Source organism: Chelonoidis abingdonii, chromosome 11 (genome assembly GCF_003597395.2).
Source record: "Chelonoidis abingdonii isolate Lonesome George chromosome 11, CheloAbing_2.0, whole genome shotgun sequence".
NCBI classification, from domain to species: domain Eukaryota; kingdom Metazoa; phylum Chordata; order Testudines; family Testudinidae; genus Chelonoidis; species Chelonoidis abingdonii.
The window spans coordinates 53,971,190-53,985,168 of NC_133779.1; the positions used below are offsets into that span (position 1 = coordinate 53,971,190).

General features: G+C 60.7%; 1 protein-coding gene across 2 annotated transcripts; it reads right to left on the minus strand.

Moving 5' to 3' along the window:
• Positions 1-772: 772 nt before the first annotated feature.
• Positions 773-13,438, minus strand: LOC116816122 (palmitoyltransferase ZDHHC3-like). 2 transcript variants are annotated; one of them, XM_075071135.1, is made up of 10 exons: positions 13,247-13,413; positions 12,029-12,227; positions 11,139-11,227; positions 8,698-8,771; positions 7,070-7,182; positions 6,133-6,194; positions 4,779-4,899; positions 4,223-4,295; positions 3,709-3,838; positions 773-3,282 (listed from the first exon to the last, which is right to left on the minus strand). In XM_075071135.1, the coding sequence occupies exons 2-10, from the start codon at positions 12,040-12,042 to the stop codon at positions 3,191-3,193; spliced, it is 768 nt and encodes a 255-aa protein (XP_074927236.1). In that variant the 5' UTR covers positions 12,043-12,227; positions 13,247-13,413; the 3' UTR covers positions 773-3,190. The 2 variants fall into 2 exon arrangements, with proteins under 2 accessions (XP_074927236.1, XP_032621022.1); XM_032765131.2 differs by lacking the exon at positions 12,029-12,227 and having other exon boundaries at positions 13,247-13,438.
• Between the last annotated feature and the right edge of the window lie 541 nt (positions 13,439-13,979).

Genomic DNA, 13,979 nt, shown 5'->3' on the forward strand with positions numbered 1-13,979 from the left:
TGTCTGGGGATCCCAGCCGGGGCACAGCTCACCTGCCCCCAGGTGACCCCAGGCTTCTGCTGCCCACACAGCCACCCACACTGGGTGTCCCTGGGGAGGTCCCTGCACCCCTTGGAGATGTACTAGGGGAGGGGGCAGCTCCCAGCCAAGCCCAGGCCCAATACAGGCACAGGCCAGGTCCCCAGCTGGACCCTTTGCCAGGTGCAAGCAGGAGGCAGGGGTGCCGGAGGCACTGATTACAGCCCCTCCCCGCCAAGGCTAGGCACACACAGGGCCAGGGTCCTCGAAGTCCAGCCCAGGCCTGGGGAGCACAGGTTGCTGGGGCAGAATCTCAGGAACACAGGGAGATGCGCTGCCATCCTCCCGCCTCCAGCACCTGACAGGGGCTTCCCTGGGTGGGGTCTGAGGGCTCCCAAGGGCTGAGCGCTGTAGCTGGCATATAGGAGTGATCAACACACCTAGCAGAGGGAATGAAGGGGCCAGGTTCAGGGATGTACAGCATCAAGCACACAGGCAGCCGAGGCAGGGAGAGGCACCAGTGGACAGGGCCACGTTCAGGAACAAACAGCACCGAGCACACGGGCAGAAAAGGCAGGGCAAGGCACCAGGGAACAGGGCCGAGTTCAGGGACATAGAGCACTGAGCACACGGGCAGCCCAGGCAGGGCAAGGTACCAGGAGGCAGGACTGAGTTCCAGGGACATACAGCACCAAGCACACGGGCAGCCCATTCCCAGTCACTACACAAAGCAGACAGAGTCACAGCCATATCGAGCAGTTCCCAGGCAAGGTTTATTCACAGCTTGCAGAAGTCAAACCAAAGGGCTGTCAGAACCCGGCAGCGTCCCACTAACATGCACCAGGCTGAGGGAACAAGGGGGCTGGCCAGTTACACCAGTGCAGATTGCCGCATACTAAGCCCCCAGCAATGGTGCCCAAGTGCACCCAGCCCAAGGAGAGTCATCAGCACCCCACCAAGAGGTAGGCTCTGGGGAAAGCCAGGCCAGCCTGGGGGAGCAGCCAGGAGTTGGGCAATGCTTCACCACAGGCCCTGCCCTCACCTGAGTGCCAGGCTGGCTTGCCTACATCTTGCCAGGGACCTTCCTTCCCTCGGCAGGGACCTAGCCCCCTGCCCTGGCCCAGCCTGTGCCACTGGACAGGGGAGCCCGGAGTGGAAACCGAGGCAGCAGGGCAGACGAGCAGCCCCTGGAAAAGCCTCACCACCCACAGGGCCATGGGCAGAGCCGTCACTCAGGGGCAGCAGCAGGAACGCCAGCAATTGCCAGGGCAGCAGGGCACCCACTCCCTGGCACCCCTGTATGCCACACACCAGGGTCAAAGAGACCCCCAGGAAGAGGGGCGGCCAGGCCCTTGGGATGCAGTAGCCGTGCTGGAGGCCTCGCACACAGGACACCGGGGCAGACACACAGGGCAGCATGCAGTCAGCAGAGACTCTGGCGCCCCTGGCACAGCCAGCCAGGAACCGCTTTGCCGGCCAGGGAGCAGGGAGGCGGCTCCAGGGCACTGCCACACAGCATAGCTCCTCTGGGTGTATGGCTGGCTCCCCACTTGCTCCATGGCATCCCGCAGCCAAGAACCCCGCTCTCGCTTGCCCAAGGCAGCCCCAGGGGAGGAGGCCAGCCCCAGCCAACGAGCCAATGCAACACAAACATCCTCTGGGGAACGGCAATGCCAGCTCCCTCGAGAGGAGTCACGTGGCTGCGCTGGGCACGTTCCCTGGCACCCCCTTCTTCATCTTCCCTTCCCAGCCTGTTACCAGCCACCAGGCGATTCCCATACGCTGTGGAGTCACTCCCGCCTCTCATCAGCCTGTGCTGCCAGCCTCCAGCGCCCACTTGCTCCATTTTCAAGCAAGCTCCTTGGTGCATTCCTCAGGCTGCCCCTCCTGCTTGGGGGGAGGAGGAGGAGCTCCCCATACACATCCATACCCTCTTCATCCTCCTTCAAACCCCCTTTGGGGTGATGCCTGCAGAAAACACTTGGGTTACGTTGATGGTGTGTGGAGAGCACTGCTGGTCCCACTGCCCTGCCTCAGTCCTCATCACACTACCTAGCTTTTGTCTAGCAATTCCCATCAGCAGATGGCCACGTGCTTTACAATGGGAGGTGCTATCATTATGCCCATTTTACAGATGAGGAAACTGAGGCACCAAAAGGGGAATTGACCTACCCAAGCTCCCCGCATCCAGTGCTCTAGTTGCTGCCTCCTTCACCTGTCGCACCAGCTCCTGTCTCAGACTGCGAGCTCCTTGGGGCAGAGGCCATCTATCTGTTCTGTGTTTGTACAGCCCCTGGCACCAGGGGTCCAACTGGGGCTCCCAGACGCTACCGTAATACACCTAATAAATAGTAACACTGCCTGCTGGGCTGGAGGGGACCACCAGTGAGGGGTGCCAGCACCCTCTCCCCCACTCCCACAACATGGAGCGGACCATCCCCCTGGGGACGGCGTGGAGGGGCTCCAAGTCAGCAGAGGCTGCTGCCAGGGCCAAGAACAGGAGCTCTAATTTGCCTGGGCACAAGCGACTTCAGCTTTAGCAGACAGACAGACACACACACACACACAGAGCAGGCACCCAGAGCCAAACACACTGGTAATGCCACACAGGCTATGTACAAGTGGTGCCATCCCTCCCTGGCCAGGAGCAGAGAACAACCGGCTCCATCCCTGGGCAATGAGGTGCTGGCAGCCAGGGGCAGGGTGCCCAGCTCCAGGGAGGGAGCTAGGATCCAGATGCAGTTGTGGCAAGAGGGGAATGTCAGACTGTAGCCTCGGGGGGCAGCCCCCCTCGCACTAACACTGATCCAGGAGAAACGTCATGCAGAGGGCCCACCCTGCCTAAATGACCGCTCCCCATGCCCTGGGCGCCGGGACTCGTTGGGCAGCCAGGCGCTGCAGGGAGTCTGGTGCAGGGGGCTGGAGAGTGCCCCTCCACAGCTCAGGATCTCAGCTTCGCGGGAGCACCATGTCCCAGGAGGAGTCACAGGGCCGGGCAAGGCAGACCCAGCAGAGCCGGGCGCTGCAGCCACACCCTGGCCCCAGGCTGCCAACAGGGAGCAGGTGAGCAGGCCCAAATGAGCAGTTTGGTGGCAAGTTCTGCAAAGCCACTGGCAGTACAAGTCCCCTCCCCGAGGCTGGAGAGGTAGCATCTGCAGAGGTGCCATGGAGGTCACACATCGTAGTTGGGCAGGTAGCTGTAGGCAGGGGCCCCGCCTGATGGGGGGCTGCAGTTACATGGGAAAAACCAGCAGATCACAAAGCCTAGAAGACAAGAGGAAAGAGTAGAAGAGGGGAGGTCAGTGTGGGCAGGGACCCACAGGGCATCACAGCACAGCCTGGCCCAGACGGGCTCAGCCTCGGGCCCTGGCTCACCAGGTGCGGCCTGGCCCAGACAGGCTCAGTCTCGGGCCCTGGCTCACCAGGCGCGGCCTGGCCCAGACAGGCTCAGCCTCGGGCCCTTCCCTGGCCCACACAGGCTGTTCGGGTGTAGTTACCCTGGTGTCACCCCGGGGGGGTGCTCATTCAGGTACAACTGTCCTGGTGGGGGATCAGCGTGGGATCTAGGTTATGGTCACACCTTGGCTCACACCAGTCTAAATTCCCCAGGAAATACGAGCCCTCAGGGCAGCCCAGTAACTGCCCCCCAGAGGGGCCCCAGCCCACTCTCCACCTGCCCCGGTCACGTACCCCGGCCAAACACCTCCCGCAGCAGCGCGATCTTCGGCTTCCGGGTGTGTGCCACCTCCCGGCGCGCCTCCTTCAGCAGCCGGTTCCGCAGCTGCTCGATCGGAGTCTCGTCCGTGATGATAGAGACCACCTGAGAAACAAGAGGGGAGCCTGACGCACTGCCCAGCCCTCCCAGGGAGAGAGGCGCATGGATTTACAGCTACACTCCTCATTCAACAGGGAGCGCTGTGGGAGGTAGGGCAGGGGCGCTGGCTGTGGGGGGAGTTCCCGGCTACTCCAGCCCTGGCCTCTCCCAGTGGAGGTCGCTGTATAGAGTGAGGTGGGTGCTAGCTGTGGGGAGCTCTCAGCTACTCCAGAGCTAGAATCTCCCAGCATGGGGCGCTGTAGAGAGTGGGGCAGGGACACTGGCTGTAGAGGGAGCTCCCAGCTACTCCAGTCCTGGCCTCTCCCAGCAGGGGGTGCTGTGGGGGACGAGGCGTGAAGCCGCCTGGTGTGGTGTCCCTTGAAGACTAACCTGGTCATAGAAGATGACGGTGACGAAGACCCCAAAGAGGATGGACTCCACCAGCAGGACGATGCAGTGAGCCCTGGGAGGAAGGGAGCGGTCAGGTTCAGCTTGCTCAGGAGTGGCCAGGGGCAGGCTCAGGCCTTGCTACTGAGGATTCTGGCCTAGAACCACCCACTGGTGTGTCATAGGCCCTGTACTGATGACACCCACTGGAGAGTTGACCTCCACACTGGGAAAGAGGCTCTGGGGGCAGGAGACAGAGACGCCCTGTAGCTGCAGAGTCCCAGAGGGCCCTGACACGCCGCAGTGACAGCCTGAACCTCCAGCTGGCTATGGGCTTGGTACAACACCCTGCTCCTCTAGCACCTCGTGGAGGGACTCAGGGCCACTCCCTCCCCCACAGCTCTATGGGGCAGAAGCTCAGTGTCACCCACAGGGAGCAGGTCTGAAATGGAACCCAGGTGTCCTGCCTCTAGGACCTCTCCTCCCCTTGCTGGGATCTGCCTGCAGGCTGGGATCTGAAGGGAGGGGGTGAATCTGGCTGTGACCCCTGCACACTTACATCTGGATGTGGTTGTTAGAGATGCCTCCGGCCACACCTTCCATCTTCCCAGGGAAGCTCCTGTCCACCGGCCACAGCCATGTGGTTAACACCAGCCCCATGGCATAGAGACTAGCCAGCCCTGAGACAGAGCCACAGGTCAGCGCAGGCCAGAGACGAGTGCCCTGGACCCGGGCTTGGGCCAGGCTCAAAATCCCCCACCCAGGCTAAGGCCAGAGCGCCTGGCCAGGAGGCAGCCCCGGGGAAAAGGCAGGTGCCAGCTGCTGCAGAGCCGAGTTCTGGAGTCACAGCCCTAGTTAATGCTGTTTGATGTCACCCGACCTGCCCTGCGAGGGCTGCCCAGGGCCTAGCCACCCACCATTAAGTGCTTCACTACTGACCACCCTACCCTCACGCTCACCCCTGGGTGGGACAGCCAAGTTCCCCACCACCACCCTTTCCAGTCCTGGCCCCCTCTCTCCCAGGGTCCTTTCAGCTTCTGCACATGGAGACATCAAGGGGGAGCAGGGAGCGGGGCAGGTGGTAGCTATGGGGCAGGGGGTGTCCCACAGGGAGCAGAGCAGAGGGGGGCAGGCAGTGACTATGGGGCTGGGGGGTCCCCCAGGGAGCGAAGCAGAGGGGGCCACGGGCTGGCAGGCAGGGAGCAAGCAGAGAGGAGGCAGGCAGTGGCTATGGGGCTGGGGGGGTCCCACAGGGAGCAGAGCAGAGGGGGGCACACGGTAGCTATGGGACTGGGGGTCACACAGGGAGTGGAGCAGAGGGGGGCAGGGGTTGGGGGTCATGTAGGGAGCAGAGCAGAGGGGGCAGCGGTTGGGGGTCCCCCAGGGAGCGGAGCAGAGGGGGCCAGGGGCTGGCAGGCAGGGAGCAGAGCAGAGAGGAGGCAGGCAGTGGCTATGGGGCTGGGGGTCACACAGGGAGTGGAGCAGAGGGGGGCAGGGGTTGGGGGTCATGTAGGGAGCAGAGCAGAGGGGGCAGGGGTTGGGGGTCCCATAGGGAGCAGAGCAGAGGGGGGCAGGGAGTGGAGAAGGGGCTATGCAGGTAGCTGGTGCGTGTAGCTGGGCTTCCTGGGTCCTCCTGCCCAGGCTCCCCTTGGCCATTGCTGCAGAAGGGCCCTAGGAGGCGCCAGGGAGACACCCTCTCCGGCTGGCCAGCTGCCTGCGTGCTGGGCTGTGGGACCAGAGCTCCCCCTAGGGAGGGAGAGCAGAAAGGCAGGGGGCTGGCAGGACCGCCGCAGACAGGGGGAGGGCACAGCTCTATGCTGGTGCTGTGAGCTGCAGCGCCACCTACTGCTGCATCACCACGCCCGCATCAGAGCTCCCTATGGGCAGCTCCCCCCCACTCGGCAGCCACGTACCAGTGTAGAAGAGGAACTGGATGAAGTATTTCTGGTTTAACTCGCCAACGCAGTTGTTGATCCTACAGAGAGAGCACAGGTCTGGTCGGGGTCAGCAGAGCGACTGGACACCACCAGCAATGGCTGGCATCAGATACCAGGTGCCTCGTCCCTCACCCTCCCCAGCACCTGCACTCAAGGACAGCAAAGCGAAGCCCCGTTGGAGGGTCAGTTCCACCTGCCAGGGACAGGCAGTCCTGTCTGGGAAGACGGCAGCTCAGGGCAGGCAATGGAGAATCCCATACCTGCCTGAAGTTCAGGGACGCACGCTGAGCTGAACCGGGACCCTGGGGTTAACATTCTTCTCCCAAAGGGCACTCAGGGATTTGGAACAAGCCCAAGCGCTCCTCCAGCAGCAACACAGCACCCCTTAGTGTACCTGGAGGCATTGCCTCCCCCATCACATCCCCAGTGACTTGAGGTGGCGCCCAGCCCTCCCCAGCTCAGCTGGTGTGGCCAGAGGACTCTGGCAGGTGCCACAGCACTGGGGACAGAACTGAGATTCGCAGACCCCTCTAGAACAGCGCATCCCTGGAGAGATCCCAGAGCTCTGCTTCCATCTGTGAGGGCCTGTGCACGCCCCCAGCACAGGGGACACCTCAACCTGGAGGCAAGGAAGGGGGAGGAAGGAAGTCCTGCAGCTCCAGCAGTGCAGGGCACTGCGAGTGCCTGGCCCATACAGGACACGCATTGGGGGGTGTTTGCGCACACACAGGGTGAAGGGGGCTGCACTGCACAGACCACAGTTGCGCAGTTTGACTCTGCAGCGGAAGCCCAACAGCCATGGCAGGGCCCACAGGGGGAGCCAGGGTCTCCGCATGTGCCCCCCTCTCTTCCCTGCAGCTCTCACGGGCCAGAGCTATTACCAGGCCCCCAGCCCGAGCTGTGGGCGCCTCACCAGGGGCAATGGTGATCCATGCGGCGGATGCAGCGGTGGCAGATGCGGCAATGGTGCGCCCGCGGCGGGCGGTACGTCTCACAGCGGTTACACACCGTCCAGTCCTCATTGCTCTGGGGAGCAGAGAAGAGAACTCTTAGCTGCAGCCCTCCCTGGGATCCTGGAGACCTGCCGGAGCAGGCACTGGCAGAGGTAATGCAGGGGGCTGGGAGGACAGGCGGGCCAGCAGCGAGCGGCATCAGAGCATCTAGGAAGCCCAGCACTGGAGGAGCAAGAGCCGTGGGACTAGGGTGACCAGACAGCAAGTGTGAAAAATTGGGACGGGGGTGGGGGGTAATAGGATCCTCTATAAGAAAAAGACCCAAAAATCGGGACTGTCCCTATAAAATCAGGACATCTGGTCACCCTACATGGGACAGACAGTGACAGGCGGAGCTGGGGAGGGGAGGGAGCCTAGACAGCCCCAGCACTTCCATAAGCCCTTGGAGTTTGCATATAAAAGCAAAAGATGGAGTCTGGCTCCCTCCCCACGCAGGTCCACATAGGCTGGAAATACCCCAGGGTTTTTGCCGCTAGGGGGCGCCTCTGGGCAGGGTAACAGAGGATATACAGCACCAGGGCCATGCAGCCTGGAGAGGAACGTGGGAGAAGCCCCTGAGATGCTCAGAGCTGGACAAGCTAAAGCCCTGGGGCCGGGACTGAGGGACAAGTCCCAGCTCGGCAGGGAACTAACCATCAGGCCTGTCCGTCACCAGCATCTCAGAGCCCTCCCCAGGCAAGTCTCTCCACTGGGGAGTTTTGGGCTCACGCGCAGCAAGGGCTGTTGGCAGAGTTACTGGGATCACTGCGTGCCCAGTTCCGGCATTTGCAAGCCTGCACGCTCCCCTGCCATCTCCCCCAACGAGACACGAAACTCCACTTCCCAGAACAGCTGCATCAGCCTGGGGGGTTCTCCACAGCCAGCCAGAGCCAGCGCAGCTGCAAAGGGAACACTGGGTCTCCTGGAAGGTTTGGGACTGACTCCTGCACTGACTAAGCCAGCAGGGAGCAACCCTTGTGGCTCAGCCATTGCATGGGGAGGGGGGCTTGGTTGCCAGCCCAGCACACGGGGCTGGAGGGCTGGGCAGTCAGGCCAGGATTCTGCCATTCCTAGGCTGTAACCTGGCCACGTACCAGCTCAGCATCTTCTCCTTGCCTGGGGGGGTGACCAGCTGCCAAGGTGCTTAGGGGCAGCTGAACATGTAGGGCGAGTCTCCTGCTACCCCAGGCTCAGACTGTCTCCAGCCACAGGGAGAGACGGGGTCATTTGAGAGCAGAACTGCCGTTGCAGCACAGGCCAACAGGCTCTCCCCTCGCACTTCTCTCCAGAGCCCAGAGTAATCCTCCACCCATAATTCCCTGAGCCAACCCAACTGCACAGCTTGTCCAAGAGGACGTCTCTCCCGGAGCCCCTCACACCAGCTGGACAGGTTACGCCAGCTGCATGAGGTCCAGCAGCTGTGCCACTTTAATCCCATCCCAATGCTACTACGCTGATCCACGCACCTAAGCTCCTGGATTCACTATCCTGGGCAGCGGCTAGACCTGCCCCCTCCTGCGCTAGTGCACCGAGCTCCATGAACACTCACCCGCTCGCTCTTGTGGGGTGTGTTGCTGCGCAGGTCAGAGAAGTCGATGGCGGTATCGGGCAGTGGGACCATGCCTGGGAAGGAACCAGAATGGGAGACAATGAGGAGGCTCCAGCGGCAAGCAAGGCACAGATGGGCCACGGCACCATGTCACACTCTGCATGCACACTCGAGTCCCCGAGTCACCCTGGAGCCAGCTCAGCGATTGCCTGGGCTGGGGGGAAGCTAGAGAGATGGGAACAAGGGGGACAAGCCTTGTCACAGGGTTGAATTGTACACATGGATGTGAGAGGGAAGGGGCTCAGCGGCCACAGCTCTTCCCTTACTGCATGTGCCCAGAGTTGGCTGATGCTAGGCGAGGCGCGCAGGGTCTCTTAAGACACTCTGTTCACTTCCCATTTCCAGAGCCTTTGAAGGGACCAGGATGCCAAGCAGCAGGTGGGTGAATTCCAGTTCCCCCTCCCCAGGGATGGCTGCATCTCACCTCGCCACGGCAGACAGTCCCAGAGCAAACCCCACGTCCGACCCCACGTCAGTCACATGGCTCCAGGGTTCCCTGTCAAAGAGGGAGCGGAGTCAGGGAGTCTAGCTCCAGACTCATGTGCCAGGGACACACCACGCTACCCCAGACCACCCCAAAGCCGTGCAAGATGCCAATCGCTACCGAATGGCACTGACAAGTTCACATGATTCCACCTGTGACAAGAGGCCTGGGGTCACTGCAAAAGCAGCAAATCTCCCATATGCATTTGTCACGCCAGCCTAGCCTCCCAGCCCGGACAGAGGGCAGGACCTGTGTCAGGTCACAGCGAGCCAGCAGCAGAAACCTGGAGTCTGCCAGGCTCCCGCTCCAAAAACTAAAGCAGAGGTGTAAAACAGGAGAATGTTTGTTGTACGTTTATGACCAAGCTGCATGACTCAGTTTCCCCACTTATTTTGTATGGCTCACCACTGGGGCTGAAGGGGTTAATTTCTCCCCTGGGACAGAGGAATAAAAGAGGCTGTCTGGATGTCACACAGGCAAGGGGCTGGTCTGGGTTGGTGTGGATGTTCCCAATGCACAGGAAGGGCCTTGCAGAGAAAACGGGCGCCTCGGGGACCAGCCAGTAACGGTTATCACCCAAGATCTGAGGCAGTGGAACCTATGAACACAGCGCGGCTGCGCTGGGGACAGACACAGGAGATGCCAAAAGACTGGGCTCATGCACAGAGACATAGACACACAGGGCCAGAGAGTGGGGCATGGGTCACTTGCTGGTTGACTCTCTGCAGCTTGAGGTCTTCAAACCACAATTTGAAGACTTCAACAACTCGGACATAGGTTAGGGGTTGTTACAGAAGTAGAGGGGTAGGGTTCTGTGGCCTGCTTTGTGCAGGAGGTCAGACTAGATGATCATATTGGTCCCTTCTGACCTATGAGTTTATGAGTGACTGAGACACAGAGATGGAAACCCAGAGGCTCCAGGAAAGGGGCAGATGACTGCTGAGATGGACTTTGACTGAAGCTTGGCTCTCCCATTTGAACCTGCACACTTCAATCCGTACTCCAGGTGATGACACCTGTCGCTTGCTATGACCAGGCTGTCCTGCATCACTGAAGGCACCTGCTGGTTGCATCACCCCTGAAGGGCGAAAGGCACTAACAGAAGTCTGAACTCATCGGGACTCGCTGGGAAGCCGCTATAAGAAACAGGGGGGCTGTAGCCCAGAGGCCCAGGCTTGGAGTCAAGGGCCACGTTACTCATCCTTGAATAAAGCTAAACCCAAGGCCTAGCAAATAACAGGAACGCTCCCAAGGGAGACAGTGTAAAGACTAAGGCATCGAGCCCCCTGTACATCCATGACACCCTACTCCCCTCCTATGGCCAGGGACAGAACTCAGGAGTCCTGGCCCCTAGTCCTTTCCTCCACTGAACCTTGGTTCTTTCCACCTGCTGCTTGCCATCTGGATCCTACGGGGTCTCAGAGAGAGAGTGAATCAAGCAGCCCTCTGACATCCCAAGTGACTCGGGTGCACACAGGTAAATGAACGTAATCCCAACTGCAGCATCCCCTACCCACTACTATCCATGCAAGTGGGAGCCGGGAGCTGCCTGTCATCATCATGCATCTCTCCCACTGCTAAGCCAGTCCAGCCCGGCTAGACTCACAGGACACATGTGGGTCTAGTGAGAGAAGACAGAGACAGCCCTGCAGGAAGGAGCAGGACCGTCTCATCGAGTGTTTCAGCCAGAGAGCCCAGAACCCTTTACAAACAGGAGCAGGATCATTTCCATTCCCACCCTCTGCAGAGAGGTGCAGCCTGGGGCAGGGACCATGCGGCAAGTCAGCGTCAGGAGCAGGAAGACCTCAGTTCTCGCTTCCCAGCTCTCTGTCTGAGCCACTAGGCCACCGATGCCTCCCCAGCATGGGCAGAGGTACAGCTGAGGATGGGTTCTTACCTGGATCAGCAAAGACAGCTCGTGTGTGACAAGCCAGCAACAGAAGGACAATGAGGTTAAACATCACAGCATGGAAGGGACACCAGAGGCTGGCGTAAAGGGAACAAGGAGAACCAAACCTGTCAGACACTGAGCTGAGCTGCAGTTTCCCCAGGGGCTGCAGGGCAATTTTAGACTCCATTACCAACATTGGCTTCTGTGGTCACACAATGCCAGTGTGCGAGGCCTTTATTCTGGCTGCCGTGGCAGTAAGTTAAAAAGGCTAAATATACACAGAAACGAATCGAGGTTATCCAGAAAGTGCTCCCAAATCTGCACAGGAGGGCAGGGCAGAAGAGCTCCATGCAGAGAGGCGTCTGGGGAACGGGAGCTGGAGGCATGAGAAGGGTGTAAACCCCGGGTGGGTGGGGGTGGGGACTGGCAGAGATGGAGGAACCAAAATGGCAGATTTATCAGCCTGTGCAATCACCAGGGGGTGAGGGCTGGCACAGGCAAAGCCTTCTCACAGCTCACTGAGAACTGGAGACAACCCAGCAGAAATGGGTCAGCTGGCACCTCCCAGGCCTGTCCATTCCAGTCACTAGGGAACTCTTCCAGCCGCCCCGACAACAGCAGGGGATCACATTACACATGCACTAAGCCCAGCCTTAGAGCTGTAATCAGCACCGCACACCCCAGGCCAAGTTACCAAGCAGGGGGAACAGACACTAGAAGGTTTAGGTGGCAATTATGCAACAAAAAAACTTCAAAAACAGACTCCAAAGAGAGACTGCTGAACTCGAATTAATATGCAAATTAGATACAATTAACTCAGGCCTAAACAGAGACTGGGAATGGTTGGGTCATTACACTTATTAAATCTATTTCCCTATGTTAAGTTCTCCTCGCACCTTCTATGGGTCATCTTAATTATCACTTCAAAAGTTTCTTTTTCTCCTGCTGATGACAGCTCATCTCAATTGATTAGACTCTTCCTGTTGGTAAGCATACTTCCACCTTTTCCTATTCTCTGTATGTATAAATATCTCCCGTCTGTGTGTTCCATTCTGTGCATCCGAAGAAGTGAGCTCTAGCTCACGAAAGCTCACGCTGAAATAAATTTGTTAGTCTCTAAGGTGCCACAAGCACTCCTGTTCTTTTTGCAGACACTAGAAGGGGAGCCATGTTCTGAGCAGCGAGAGATTCCTCCCCTGTTGTGTTGTGAATCCCTGGCTGGGCATCTAGCCCACATGGCCTGCGTGGGAGACACCCTCCCGGCCTGCACTAGAGCTCAACCCCAGGCCCTGCTGCTGGAAAGTCAAAGGTGGCTGCAAGCTCTTCTGTGACATGCCTAAACCCTTGGAGGCCAGTAATACCTGAGACACAGCTGAGTGAGGGCTGGGGAAGCTCCTGCACCCTGCAGTGGAGCGGAAGTGACAGCTGCATGTTGCTGACCCACTTTGGGAGGGTCTGGAGAGGGAAGGAAGGGAGCTGGCAGTTCCAGACTAGGGCACCTGGCCTGTAGTGGTTCTGAACCCTGCAGGGGCAATGGAGGGAGAACACGCATGGCAGGGACAGCATTAGCTGGGCAAACGAATGCAGAACGATGCTGATCCAGGGGATGGGGGCTGGTGCTGGTGCTCAGGGGAGCTGGATTCAAGCCCTGGCTCTGCCAGATGTCCCACGTGACCTTGCGGTGAGTCCACTTCAATCTCTCAGCTTCAGTCCCCATCTGTGACCCAGGGACGTGCCTTGTCCACTAGACACCAGCCCACAGAACTGGGATTGGCTCTGGCAGCGCCTCTGTCCCTCACCCTGCCTGGGAGAAGTGCGGGCAGATGCGGGGAACACGGGGCGCCCCCCATATCTGGGAGGGGGCCTAGTGACCCCTGGCAGGGGGACATCTCATGGATCCAGCACCCCAGAGCAGGACTTCACGGGACTGACCCACCCCCAAAGCCATAGGAAGGGGGGGTATGTTCCAGAGGGGCACCCCAAACCCCTACTGCCGTTCTGCCCCACCCCAACTCTTGCCCCTCCCCCACTCTGATCCCGCCCCCAACTACTGGGCTCCGCCCCGCGCGCTGCCTGCCCCGCCCCCGCGCCAGGCTCCGCCCCGGCCCCGCTACCTGCCCCGGAAGCCCGGCTGCAGCAGGATGTGGGTGAGGATGACGTAGTCGGCGTAGCCCACGCTCAGGTAGGTGAGCAGCAGGCAGAGCGCCCCGCACGGGTCCCGCCCGCAGCGGCCCGGCCCCACCGCCCCCATGGCCCGGACGCGGCGGCCGGCAGCAGCAGCACGCGGCTCGCCAGTTGGGGCTGGGGGCGGGCACGCGCAGGCGCCGCCCCCGCCTCCTCTCGCCCAATCGCAGCCAACGCTTTCACATACGTCATGGGGGGGGGCAGGGACGCGGAAGAGGAGGTGCTGCCTGTGTACCGTTTCCATGGAGACGTGGAAATTGGATCCCTGCCCGGGGGATAGCGAGCGGGGCGCTGGGTCCGGGGATGGGAGCAGGGGGGGGGCTAAGGGCACGGGGGGGTCAGAGCTGGAGGGGGGGGCCTGGGAGGAGATGGAGTGAGAGTTACCCCAGGTGGGGGGTCCGGGGATGGGAGCACGGGGGGGGCTAAGGCACAGGGGGGCAAGAGCTGGAGGCGTGGGGCCTGGGGAGGAGATGGGTGAGAGTTACCCCAGGTGGGGGGTCCGGGGATGGGAGCACGGGGGGGCTAAGGGCACAGGGGGGTCAGAGCTGGAGGGTGGGGCCTGGGGGAGGAGATGGGGTGAGAGTTACCCAGTGGGGGTCCGGGGATGGGAGCACGGGGGGGGGAGCTAAGGGCACAGGGGGTCAGAGCTGGAGGTGGCGCCTG